This window comes from Dasypus novemcinctus, chromosome 12 (genome assembly GCF_030445035.2).
Source record: "Dasypus novemcinctus isolate mDasNov1 chromosome 12, mDasNov1.1.hap2, whole genome shotgun sequence".
NCBI classification, from domain to species: Eukaryota; Metazoa; Chordata; class Mammalia; order Cingulata; family Dasypodidae; genus Dasypus; species Dasypus novemcinctus.
This window is the reverse complement of record NC_080684.1, coordinates 58733586-58747450: the sequence shown is the minus strand read 5'-3', so window position 1 is coordinate 58747450 and position 13865 is coordinate 58733586. Positions and strand designations below refer to the sequence as shown.

The window sequence follows — 13865 nt, the reverse complement described above, 5'->3', positions numbered from 1 at the left end:
GTGTTTGAAAATGGTAAATCATTTGGCAGCAGCAGACTTCAGTGCTTTCCTCTAGGCACCGTTGGACTTTTCTGAGCACTCACAGCACTTTGTTCAAATGTTTTATATAGTGTTCAATTGAAGTTTGTTTATTCTTGGACTGGATGCCTTTGTTTGGGAGGCATTTATAAAAATGGATTAAATGATTATGCTAGCTGGGATATTTTGTTTACGAACCGTATTCTTGTTAATGTTGAATTTGCACCCTGTGTTGATGTATTCTGCTTATAACATATGGCTTACAGGACCTGGAAGAAAACTGGTGTATAGAAAATCAAAAGAAATATTGAGGCAGGCATTTTAACGCTGGTAATGACCTTTTCATTTTTAAATGTAATTAATGGACCCAAGGTGGGATTAAATAAGCCACTACTACCTGCCCATCATTGTCTTATCAATCAACAAGCATGGGGGTGGAGAGAAGGCAGTCTGAGTAGTTCTGCAATCCATCCTTTGATATCCACTCCCTTGATGATCTGATTCAGTCTCATGGGTTTAAATGCCATCAATATGCTAATTCCCATAGTGATATAATATATCCACCTAGAAGTCATTTCTGAGCTCTAAACTCATACCCAGCTGCCTGTTAGACATCTCCACTTGAATGTCAGACAGACACTCAAACTTTTAAACTTCTGATATGTTTTCCCCTTGCCCTACTTCCCCAAAGAGAAACCTTACAACTCCTTTCCCCCAGCATCTCATCTGATTGTCACCGTCTTTCCAGTCACTCAAATAAAAAATCTTGGAGTTATTTCTGATTCTGTTCTATCTCTCACTCCATATTCAAGCCTTCAGAAAATCCTGTTAGTTCTATCTTCAAAAAATATGTAGAATTTGACTACCTCATTACCTTAATGGCTCTCATCTTCAACCTAGTATCATTGTCTCTCTCCTGGATTACTGTAATTGTCTCCTAACTAAACTCCCAGTCTCTACCCTTCCCCTACTACAGTCAACACAGAAACTTTAAATAGGTAAGTCAGATCAACTTATTCCTTCCTCAGAACCTTCCATTGGCTTCTCATATCATCAGAGTAAAAGGGTAAGATTTACAGTGGCCTATAGGACTTAATATAAACTATATATACTTTGTTCCCTTACCTCTATTATCATATCTCCTACTGCTTTTCCATTTGCTCAAATTATTTCAGCTGCATTGCTTTCTTGCTCTTTCTCAAACCTACAAATTATATACCTGCCTTAGTACTTTTGCACTGACTGTTCCCTCTGACCCCAAAGCTTTTTCCTCAGATAGCTACATGACCAGTTCCCTCCCCTTATTTCAAGTCTTTTGCACAGCCATTACCTTTTCAATGAGCCCGACTTTGACCATCCCATTTAAAATTGTAAACCTTCCCTCTGGTTCTTCTTACATTACTCTTTCCTACCCCATACCACTTACCAACTTCTAACATACTATATAATTTTCTAATTTATTATATTTATTGTTTGCTTACTCTCCCTTCTAGACTATAAGCTCTATGAGAGCAGAGACTTTTATTTGTTTTGCTTTAAATGCCTTGTATAATGTCCAGGGATGAATGAATCCCTTAATTGGAATGAATAGAATAAAAAAAAATTGTTAAAAGATTTGTTTGAAGTTGAAATTTCCTCTGGAGATTTTATTTTGTTTTAAAATAGCCAATTTCTAGACTATAATGTCTGTTACTATTCAAATATGAATTTCAGTGTTTATCCCATAGATATAAATAATTTATGTATGTGTTGTGTTGAATTATTCTCATTTGTTCATATAGGTAATTGAGTTGACAGTTTAGTTCAGTGGCTTAAATGTTTATTAAATGTCTGCCATGAACTAACCACCAGACAGGTCAGTAAAACACAGTCTCTGCCCTTGAAGAGAACTAGATTATGAGAACAAATATTTCCATGCCTTGTAATAACAAGTACTGAAGAAAATGTATATTAAGTTCAGAAGTTCTAAGTCAGAGTAGCTGCTTGGGCTAATCTTACTGATTATATGCAGGAAACCCAATGGCAGCCCTCTAAACCCCAATTAAAGAATAATATCACCATCATTCATATTTCAGTGCAGCCTTTTATACTTGCAGAAATTTAAAAAAATATTTTTTAAACTTCAAGAAATGGCTAGCAGTTCTACGGATTTGCTGGGTTTGGCTTTGGCTGTTTTAAGAAAGGATTCTTAGTGAATTTATTAGAGCTATCTGAATATATTCTTATTATGGGTGTTCAGCATGTGGGTTTTGTCAGCTAAAAAGTTCAGAAGAAAAAAACATGATGAAGACATACTTCTAAAACTTTTAAAAATAAAACCAACGATAAAAGTATTATATGCCCATGTAAAAATTAACAAATACAAACACCAAGATAGAATTATGTATTATGTTATGTGACTTACTTTTTCACCTAATGTATTGCAGTCTTCTTCCCAGGTTAGTATTTTAGATCTACCTCATTTTTAAAATTTGCTGTGTGATATTCCACTGCATTTCTGTAAATATAATTTTGAAAAGTCCCCAATAATTGACATTAAGGTTGTTTCTGTTTTTTTTCCTCCCATCATATGTATTACTCTGATGAATGTGTTTATTTGTATATCTTTGTGCATATGTGTATCTGTGGGATAATTCCTATCCCTGAAATTGCTGGGTGAAAATAAATATACATGTTTTAAAATGTTCTCCAAAACAATTCTCCTGATTTATATCCTCAAACTAAAGTGTGTGAGAGTAACTGTGATCCCACATCCTTACCCATGTTGTGTATTAGCATACTTTTAAAGTCTTCACCAGTGTAATGAAAAAAAATAAAATTTTATTAATTATATATAGATTTGAATATCTTTACAAATTTTGAACAATCTCATGTCTTTAAATGTGCTCTTGCTGTCCCTCTTCACTTGAAATATTTTCTTTCCTCCTTTGATTTTGTGTAAATTTTGCTATTCTTCAAGGCTCATGTCAATTTCCTCTATTTTTGAGTTTCCGAATAACCCCAGCCTAAAATGATTAATCTCTCCTAATATACTTAACCCTTTCTTTTCCTCTTATCACAATTTAATACTTAGGCCTAATACATATGATTTTCTTCTTCTAGGATTTCCAGATTTAGAGGATGGCTGCACATTAATGGAAAGCAAAGCATAAACCTATTCTTTCACTATGGAGGCAGGTTTGGCAGATGGTGGAGAACCTGACCGAACTTCGGTGAGTGGTTCAAAAATAGCATAAGATACTGTTATCTGAAACTGTGAAGTGTTTGTAAGCCATTATTTCATTAAAAAATGTACTTAAGACAAATTTTTTAAAGTATTGTAAAATAATACTTTAAGTTCTCTGTTGATATGAGGATTACAGGTATTTTAAAGCATGCTAGAGCACAACCCAGTTTTCTGATATTTCTGCTCCCATCTTCTTCCTCTTTACCCCACTTACCCATCATATAGTATAAGACATAATGATATAATAGCTTGTGTTTATTTTTTCCCAAAAAACTTTTTGTCTTAAGTGAATTGAGGATAACAGTTGAGGAAATGAAATGCCTCCAAATCTGAAATCACATGCAGCTTTGAGCAGTCAGAGGAGATAAAACAGTTAAAGTAATTAATGTTGCCATACATAGTCTTTCCATAAAAGTGTGTGTGTGTGTGTATATATATATATATATTTAATTGGAGAAATGATTATTTAATAAATTGTTCTGGGACAATTAGTGAACCATATCAAAATGAAATTGTTTTCCATCTCAAACAGCTTTTTAAAAAATCCAGTTGAATTAAAGATATAATGTGAATGACAAAACCTCAAAACTATAAGAAAAAATATCAGAATATATATTTGGACATTGGACTAGGAAAGAATTTTTAAAATAAGATCCAGAAAAGATCAAACCATAAAGGAAAATATTCATAAATGTGAATACATTAAAATGATTCAAATATAATATGGCATTGAGAAAACAAGCCACAAATTTGGAGATGCTTTAAACACTATTAACTGAAAAAGAATTAATATCCAAAATATATATAAATGTTCTACAAATTAATAAGAAACCAATATATATATTTTCCTTTCAAATCTTTTATTTTCAAACTCTTCTGTAAACATTTATATATCTTTTGATGGAAATTACACCACAGGTGATCAGCTATTTTTTAAAAAAATTATATATATTTTTTATTTTTTTAAAAGATACTTAGATTACATAAATGTTATACAGAAAAATAGGGATTCCCATATGCCCCACTCCCCACTCCTTCCACACCCTGCCACTAAAAGTATATATGTTTAATAATCATTGGTCGTGGTTAAATTTTCTGAAACTAAGATAGATAAGTAGGGATAGAAGTATAGTATATTTTGTCCAATTAAAAAAATCATTGATAGGGTAGATTAGTTGATAATTTGTCATTGTTCAAAAATATTTTGTGTCAGCATAATTAGTTTTCAATTGTATTGTTGCATTTTGAGTTATTCCATTAAGTATTGATTTCTAGATTCCTTATTAGGACTGTATTACCTACAGTGAGAGAGTCCTGTGTAAAATATGTAGTCAGTTGGCAGGTCTGTGATTTATGTGGTAGATTCTTAGACAAATTTATATTTTTGAAATAATGCAAAGGCCAAATTTTTCGTCTTTATATTGCTATAGAATTGAGAATCACTATTACATTGAGGTGCTTGTGAAATTTAAAGATTTGTGAAAGCTTTGTTCAGATTCAAATGTAAAACAGTCTAATGATTGATAGAAAAATGAAATTCTGCTGACTAGTCTTAACTTAGTCCCAATTCTTCTTGAATTTCTGCTTAAACTTGTTTTGGTTTCTTAAATGGTCAAGGAAAAGTTAAACTTTAAAATGATTACTTGACGATAGAGAATAAAATGTGCATGGAAATAACTTGGTTTATGAAGAAAGTTATTTTCACAGTGATTATAAATGGAAAACTGATGGTAGGTTATTTTATTTTTACTATAATTTCAAAAAATGCTAAGATTAAAACCTTGTTTTTAGAACATGATCTTTACTATAAATATCTTGTCTAAAGCTAATGTACTTAGTTTTTTTTTTAGCTGAAGTATTTTTGAGCTCCTAGTTATAACAAAAATGTCATAATAATAATAACAGATGCGATTTTCTAAGTGTGTACTTTGTTAATCTAGTCCTTGTAGCAGCAATTAGAAGCAGGTAATTATTTTTCTTCATTGTTATAGATAGGAAAATAGGTTCAGAGAAGTTAATTATCTTCCCTCAGGCCTCACAGCTTAAATGGTGGAACTGAGGTCCTCTGTCTCTGAATATTATTTTGCCACAAAGATTGTGACTGTGTATGTATTTTTCTGAAGAGCTTAAATTATTTTTTTATCTTTTACAGTAGATATCTAATTAGATAGTAGTATTAAATTATACCTGAATAACTGGGATATATTAATAAAATTTTAATCATTTTTAATTCTAAATTCTGTTGATTTTGAGAGGTGGAGCAAAGTTATTTAAAAAGTAGAGCAATTTTCTTTTTTTGTTCATTAAATTTCTTCTGTGACATATTATAGCTCATTTTAGAGAGAATAATTCCAGTAACTTTATTGTGAACTACTGAAATATTCTGTTTAAAACTAATCTTGAGATCCATTTTTGAGTCCACTATTTATGAAATATCACCTTTGAACTGCATGGCCTGTTCTAGTTACTGTTTAGATCTGAGGGAAATGGCTAAGAACTTTAGCTCTGTAGTCATTTAGCTATGTTAATATTTGAGCTCTGTCAACTTAGTTCTATATCTTTGGGTAATTACTTAACTTCACTGGATTTCCACTTAGCTCATCTATTAAGTAAGAATGATAGTAATATTTTCCTTTGATATAGCTTTATGTAATCGAAACTTCTATAAAAATAAAGAAAAAGATAATTTGTGCTTTCTGTCCCTGCAACCTTAAGCTCTGCAGTTCTACAGGTCTTAGTTCCAAAAGGAGGAATGCTTCCACCAGGGAACACAACAGTTATTCCACTGAACTGGAAGTTAAGACTGCCAGCTGGTCATTTTGAGCTCCTCGTGCCTCTGAATCAATAGGCAAAGAACGGAATTACTGTACTTTGGGGTGATTGATCCTGACTATCAAGGTGAAACATGACTGCAACCACACAATAGAGACAAAGAAGAGTCCTTGGAATACAGGAGATCCCCTAGGTTGTCTTTTAGTACTCCCATGCTCTCTGATTAAATTAATGGAAAACTGCAACAACCCAATCCAAGCAGGCCTATTAATGGCTCAGAAACTTCAGGAATGAAGGTTTATGTCACTCTACCAGGCAAAGAACCATGGCCAACTGAGGTGCTTTCTAAAAGGGGAATATGGAATGGGTAGTAGAAAAGAGTAGTTACAAATACTGACTCCAACTATGTGAATAGTTACAGAATTGAGGACTGTAATGGTTATGAATATTTCTTTCTTGTTTTGCTATGAGTATATTTGTATATATACATAAAGCAATAGATAAAGCAAATATCTTTTTCTTCCCTATCTTAACCCCTTATCATATAACTTAAGTTGTATTAACTTCATATCATAGAATTTAAGTTATAGGGTATCAAGTTGAATGAATATAACCCAAAGACTTGCACCCTATTTTTGGGAAAGTCAGTGTGTTTTCTAGTTGTACATAAGACAGTTAAGTATTGTTGATGAAAATATGACTGTTTATGTTTTTATTTAGAGATTAAGAATGGTTTAAGGAAATGTGTATAGGTGCCAGATTGACTGTAGACTGATGGTTAAAGTTCATGTTTCAACTTGGTAAGGTTATGGTGTCCATTTGTTTGATCAAGCAAGCACTGGCATAATTGTGAGGATATTTTGTAGAATTATATGTTCATTTGGAGGAAAGAGCAGTGGAAGCTAGTGGTCATCTTTGCCTTGCACCTCTTGTGTGCATTTCTGCAGCTGGACAAATACAATGTTTAAAAATAATAAAAAATTGTCCTTAAAGCACATGTCTGCCCTGGTAGTAAAGATCAGTGGGCAATGATCTGTCCAGGGCAATATTATGTAGAGAAAAGGGCACTGAAAGGTAGTTCCTAGCTCTTCCCCCACCCTGGCCTTTCCTCAATCTGTGGTCCTCTCTTCTCTTTCTACTCTAATACTACTCCTTGCTTTCTATCCATCCATCTTTATGAATGGGTTCAGTGAGGATGTTACTTCAGTAATAACTCCATTCCCATTTGCAAAAGCAATTGATTATGTTCTCATTGTCTTCTTGTGCTCTGCATGTAGAGTGGATGAGGTAGTGGTTGAAAGTTGACCAAAGAGTCAAAGGAACGACAGGACTATGGATAGTTCATTCAAATTAAGATCTTTGGCAGCTGTGACATACCTATAATTTATGGCTCAAAAGTAGAACTGTAAAAGGACCACCTGTTTTAGTTTCCTAGGCTGTTCAAGCAAATAATGGGTTGACTTAAATAATGTGACTTTGTTAGCTTATGGTTTTGAGGCTAAAAGAAGGTTCGAATCACGCCATCATCAAGGCAATGCCCCTGAAGACTGTGGTGTTCTGCCAATCCTTGGTTCCTCTGTCACATGACAAGGCACAAGACAGCACCTCTTGGTCCCTCCCTTCTCTTCTGGATTTCGTTGATTTCAGCTTCTTACTTCCTGTGGCTTTTTCTCTCTCTAAATTTCATTCTCTTATAAAGAACTCCAATAATAGGATTAAGATTCATCCTGGCCCATTCCTTAAATGAATTAACCTCTTCAAAGGGTCCTTCTTAGAGTGGGTTCACACCCACAGGGTTGGATTAAATTTAAAAATATGTTTTTATGGGATACATACAGCTTTAAATGACCGTATCACCTAAGTAAATAGAATGTTGCATTTGCCAGTATAAATAATGAAATTATTTAAAATGAGAAAATAGCTATTTGTTTTGCTAAAATAGATTTGGAGGAAAACTGGCTTTAAAGATTATTTCTTTCAATATCCATAAATCATTTAAAAATAAAAGTATGGATTGAAGATTTTTTGTAAGCATTATTACTTTTTGTTTCTCCTAAGTTTGAAGATAAGCAGATGCTTCTATGAGCAGTGTATAATTAAAGCTAAGAAACCCACAGCTCTACATTTAACTCTGAAGTAAAAGTATGTACATTAAGTATTTTAAAATACATTTTTGTTATTCTTTTCTTTTAAATAAAATATGAACCCCGTAAAACTGCAGAAGGAAATATGTAGGATTAGAATTTTAGCAGTTTAAGGATAAGTGAAGATAAAATTTAACTGTCTAGTTAGTGACAGTGGAGCAATGAGGGGTTTTTTTTTTATCCAGACCTCAGAGCACCTTAGTAGGTATTCATTAACTTGGGATTGCTTCAGAAGTTTAATGTGGTAGAAACTGTATATAGCAATGGAGCTTGGGAGAGGGAATGAAATTTTATATGTGTTTGTTTGCTTATGAATTTATACATATATTAACTTTTATATATGTTGATATATGTATGTTTATGTTCATATCCACATTAAGTTTAATTTTTGTCAAACACTGAGTCCAGCAAACTTATCTACCTTCATTGAACTCTTTCTCTGTACCTACTGCCCTCCTAGGTTCATGATGTGTTCAGAATAGGTTTTAGGCCTCACGGTCATTACTGTTTTTTGTATGAGGGGAATTAGGAGGAAATAAAGCTAGAGGCAAATATATAACAGCTAACATTTAGTGAATTTCTACTATGTGCCAGCAGCTGTTCCAATTGTTTGTAGATAAATTTTTCTAATCTTCATAATAACCCTATGTGAGAGAGAATGTGTTATTGCCCCCATTTCATAGATGAAGACACAGAGAGAGAGATAAGTAAGTTGCTCAGAGTCATATAACTAGTGAGTAGCAGAGCTATGATATATTTTGGCTCCAGAGGCCAAACTTTAATCACTATCTTGTATTGAATTGCACATTTATTAGACTCTGATTATACAGGGCCCTGAATACTATTTCTACAGTATGAAATTTTTGTTTTTAAGATAGTATCAAACTGTTAAATTTTTTTGAGCAGGAAAGCAACCCATTTAGAATTGTAGTTTAGGAAAATTATTTTGACAGAATTGGGACTATTAAAGGGACAACATACATTAGAATTGTTTGGAGTGTTTTTAAAAATTCTGGTGCTCAGGCTGCACCCATCTCAAATCAGAATCTTTGAGGATGAGATGAGATGCAGGCATTAGTATTTTTTAAAGTCTCGTAGGTGATTTAGATGCTCAGCTGAGGTCAAGGACCATTGAAATAGAGGTAGTTAATCTCACTGAACAAGTCAGCATCCCGTTCTTTAATATAAGAAGCAATTAAACCCAATATTAGGCTATTAGTAGCAGAATAGGAAAATATATTAAAGGAATTAGAGATAAAAATCAACAGGGCCCCTTCCATCGTCTCAGCATCTTGGGTGGTAGGAGGAGTGCCAGCTTCGTGTCAGGCTCTCAGCACGCTGCTGTCAGCAGCACCAGGTAGGCATCCTCTCCCCCACTAAGATGGCCAAGAGGAAGGTCAACTGGGCCCCTTCCAGGGAGGTCAGCAAGGTTGTCAGCTAAAACTGCTCCTGCAAAGGTCAAAACGAAGCCAAAAAAGATAGCAGGGAAGAATAAGCCCTCAGACAAAAAGGTGCAACCAAAAAGGAAGAGGGAAGCAAGGGGAAAACAGTCCAAAGTGGCTAACCAAAAAACTAGATTTATCTGCAGAAAATGGAGAGACTGAAAATGAGGAGAGTCTAGCCTCTGATGTAGTAGGAGAGAAGAAAGTCATGTGACTAATATTGTATACCATGTCTTATGAGTGGTCCCTCTTTCAACTTTCTTATTCAATCTAAAGGAATATTTTTATCAATTATTTTGTAAATACAAGTTTTTTAATAGCTCTAGAAGAAACATTTTTTAAGGAGATTGGAATCCCACCTCATTTCCATTTTTTTAAAGTATAAATGTTTTAAGAGGGGAAATCATTTGCTGATTATTTTTTGGAACAACTAGAAAATAGTATATTGAAATATTGGGAGGCTTTGTCTTGGATGTCAGTTTAGCATTCTGTGACGAGTATGTAGTGTGTATGATATTAAATCGTGAATTGATAGAACTTAAAATGTAACAGCTTATTGACATTTGAAGATAGTGGCACTTGATATCCTCTTAAGGAAAACTTGCCTCCAAATTTTAAGCTGGAAAGTCACTGGAATAACTTTAGAAAAGAATTCCAACTACATGGCTTTTTAGTTTTTCAGTACACACATTAAGAATTATGTACAAATTGTTCATAATGTCTGTATACTGATCTTCAAAACAACCAATAAAATCTCAGTTATGAAAGGAAAAAAATCAACAGGACCTGGTGATTGATTGGATATCTGATTTCAGGAACATATTAAAGACAAATTGTAGCTTACAGAGCACTTTTACATGTATTAAACATGTTGAATCCTCAACAATAATGGTAAGGTGGGGGTATCTTCATTTTACAGGTTCGAAACAAATTTAGAGAAATTAGTAGTTTTTCCAGAGTTCTGCAGCAAGTAGACAGTGGAGTCAGAACTTGAATCCATGTTCTTTCCTGGGTTTTAGGGCATTTAGCAAGAGATACTAACATATTATAGAGGGGACCAGAAAAGTTAGTGGTCAGGTTTGTTTGGAAGAGTTTGATGATGATGTCAGCAAAGTTGTCTTAGAGGAGGCGATGCTGACCCAGGGATTGAAAGAATTTTAGCTGTTTGCCTATTGAGTGAAGGAGAGTATGGCATTGAAGGCAGAGGGAACAGTGAAAGTAAATATAAGCAAGTTGTGCGGGATCATGGTATGTTTGGAGAAGTGAAAGGAATTTGCAGTTTGTCATGTTTTTAAAGTGTAGGGTCTATGAATGTGTGGAGGGATACATGACATAAGATAAGCCAAATTATGAAGAACTTTGAAGACAGTCTTCTAATTTTGTTAGACTGTGGGCACTCTATCAAGTACAAAATCCCTGAAGGGTTTTTGCAGGGGAATCTAATTACATACACATTTTAGAAGGAAACTAAGTGCACCAAGTGAAAACCACTTTTTCAAAAAGTTTGCAGTAAATAGAGACTTGAGCATTTGGGTTTGCAGTTAGAGAATTTGTTTATACAGAGCTTACCCCCTGTGGATTGCAGATGAAATTCTACTTTTTCTCTAAAATGTGATAGAGCTGCAAAGAGACAGTGTAATTTTTGGTTGTGGTTTAGGGTCTCTCTTGTGGTTGCAGTCAGACAGTTGCTGGAGCTGTAACAGCCAGGAACTAAAGTAGTGGGACTGACCAGGCATTTTGGTCTCTTAATGTGATCGAAAGGGCTTTCCATGTAATCTTCCCACATGGTTAGTTTGCGTTTCCTCACAGTACGGGAGTATCAGGGCAGTTGAACTGTGTGGTAGGCAGGATAATGGCCACGCAAAGATAGGCTGAATTGTGTCCCCTAAAAAGGTATGTTGAAATCCTAGTCCTTAGTACCTCAGAAAGTGACCTGATTTTTAAATAGAGTCTTTACAGATGGAATTATGTAAGTTAAAATGAGTCTGGAGTTGGTATGGACCCTTCCTTAACCCAATTTGACTGGTCCTTATAAGAAGAAATTTGGACACAGACAGGCGGAAAAGGACTGACACAGAATGCTATAGATTGTCGGCATGCCACTGCCAGAAGCCAGAAGAGAGGCATGGAGCAGATTCTTCCCTATGGACTTTGATTTAAGCATGGCCCTATGAACACCTTAATTTCAGGCTTTAGCCTCTAGAACTGTAGGACAATAACTTTCTGTTGTTTTAAGCCACCCATTTGTGGTAATTTGTTATGGCAGACCTAAGAAAGTAAGATATCTTACATAGTAAAAGAGACTTTTCAGATATTATTTTTAAGTATTTTGAGATTGGGAGATTGTCCTGGATTATCCAGGCAGGCCAAATCTAATCAGAAGGGCCCCTAAAATGTTGAAGAGGGTCAGAGTGAGAGATAATGTAGATGCAACATTGCTGACTTTGAAGATGGGGAAAAGGAGCATAAGTAAGGAATGCATATGGTCTTTAAGCAGCTGGAAAATGCTAGGCAACATATTCTTCTCTAAAATATCCAGAGAGAATGCAGTCTTGGTGACATCTTATTTTAGCTCAGTGAAACCTATTTTGGATTCTGACTTTCAAAACTGTAAGATAATTTGTATTGTTTTAAAACACTAGCTTTGTGTAATTTGTTATAGAAGCAATAGAAAATTAATATAGACCGGCTTTTACATGTTAGCTGAGGTCTTACAAAATGAGTATTCCAGTGAGTAAGACAGAATTTGAATAGCCCTTTTTAATGTTCTGTTATTATGTCCAGTGCTTTTTGTTGGGCTATGTGAGTTCCAAGCCTGCAAGATTCAAAGGAAAGGGCAATTAGATCCCATATCTTGATGACGATATGTCAAGATTCTAGAAAAGTGTATGAGATGGAAAATATTCTTTAGAAAATTATAATCTATTTTAATGTACTTTAGGATTACAACAAATCATCTCCCAGTTACATGGAAAATGCACTTACAGGGGTCCCCAAGGGTCTCATGGTATCACTTCTAGCTTGTGGTCCAAGAGCTAGTCATCTAAATTAATTCCAAGTATGGATGAAGCTCCTCAGTTGCACTTTTTTAATATAGCTTCTTGAATACTGTTCTGAATCTGAAGACCTGTCAAGTTATAAGCCACCCACATTTTAAGAGAAAGAAATTAGAGTTCATTTCTTATTGGGAGAATGGCAAAGTTCTTGAACAGAAGTCAGCAAACTTTTTCTTAAATGTCCAGATAGTAAGTATTTTAGACTTGCAGGCCTTGCAGTCTCTGTTGCAAGTATTCATCTCTACCATTGTAGAATGAAAGCAGAATCGACTGTACATAAATGAATGTGTGTAGCTTTGTTTCAGTACAAATTGCTTTAGTAACAAAAACATGTGGCTGGCCCATGGGCCATATTTTGATGTTTACTTTTGTAGAAGAGAGTGTGGGATGGCTAATGTTATGGTCATCTTTGGAAAATATTAATAAAATCTGCCACATTCATGTAAGTTCCTTATCAGTTGCTAATTCTTTTAGCAGCCATTGATGATCATTCCTATATCCATTAATTCTTGAGGGGTTGCAAAGTGGTGATACTCTTAAGTTGATCATTCCTTCAGTACTTATTGGCTGGAAAACTTAAAACAACAACAGCAACAGTAATACAATTTTACCTCAACAACTGTTTGGTTACACTGAGATATAGTTCATATATAAAAAGCATAAATTTTTAATTCTATTTACTAGTTCTCGGGATAATGATCTAGTTTCCTACAATTCTTCAAAAGTGAGCAGTAGTTTTTGTTTGAGTAACAAACTCCTAGGTTTTTTTAAAAAACATGTTTGATATTAAATCGTTTGCTTCATCTTTGGCCATTGAGAGCTAATTCAGATTGACTCCTGAGTCTTTTTGACAGGACCTTAGTCATCTTTGATATCTTCTTCTTTCTCTAGTATAATGATATGTTCAAACTCATTTTGTGCATTTTCTGTCCCAGACTAGTAATCAGCCATTTCTGCAGTAGCTTTGGTATCTTTATGTAGTAAATAGTTTTTGGAGACCACAGTCTGGGTTATAAGGTTGCCCATTGTTACTGGATTGGTCATTGTTCCTATGTCTTTCTAGTAGATAGAGCCAGGGAATATATATATATATATGTATGTATATTTGTTCTAAGAGAAAATGTATGAGTTTGTTTTAGATTTTCAGTCAAATTTGTGATATTTTTTTTATTTTAAATGTATATACTTTTTCTTTTATTCTGAAAAT

At 34.1% G+C, this 13865-nt stretch overlaps 1 protein-coding gene across 15 annotated transcripts in view; it reads left to right on the top strand.

Annotated features, from left to right (window-relative positions):
* Positions 1–13865, top strand: part of OSBPL8 (oxysterol binding protein like 8) — a 273463-nt gene that overhangs the window by 112199 nt on the left and 147399 nt on the right. For 14 of the 15 annotated variants that reach the window (XM_058308448.2, XM_071218964.1, XM_071218962.1 and 11 more), the window contains one exon: positions 3121–3230. In XM_058308448.2, coding sequence (XP_058164431.1) covers positions 3186–3230 — 45 coding nt within the window. In that variant the 5' untranslated portion in view covers positions 3121–3185. Of the gene's footprint in view, positions 1–3120; positions 3231–4913; positions 4975–13865 lie in introns of those variants that run through there. The other variant, XM_058308449.1, reaches the window with a different exon arrangement.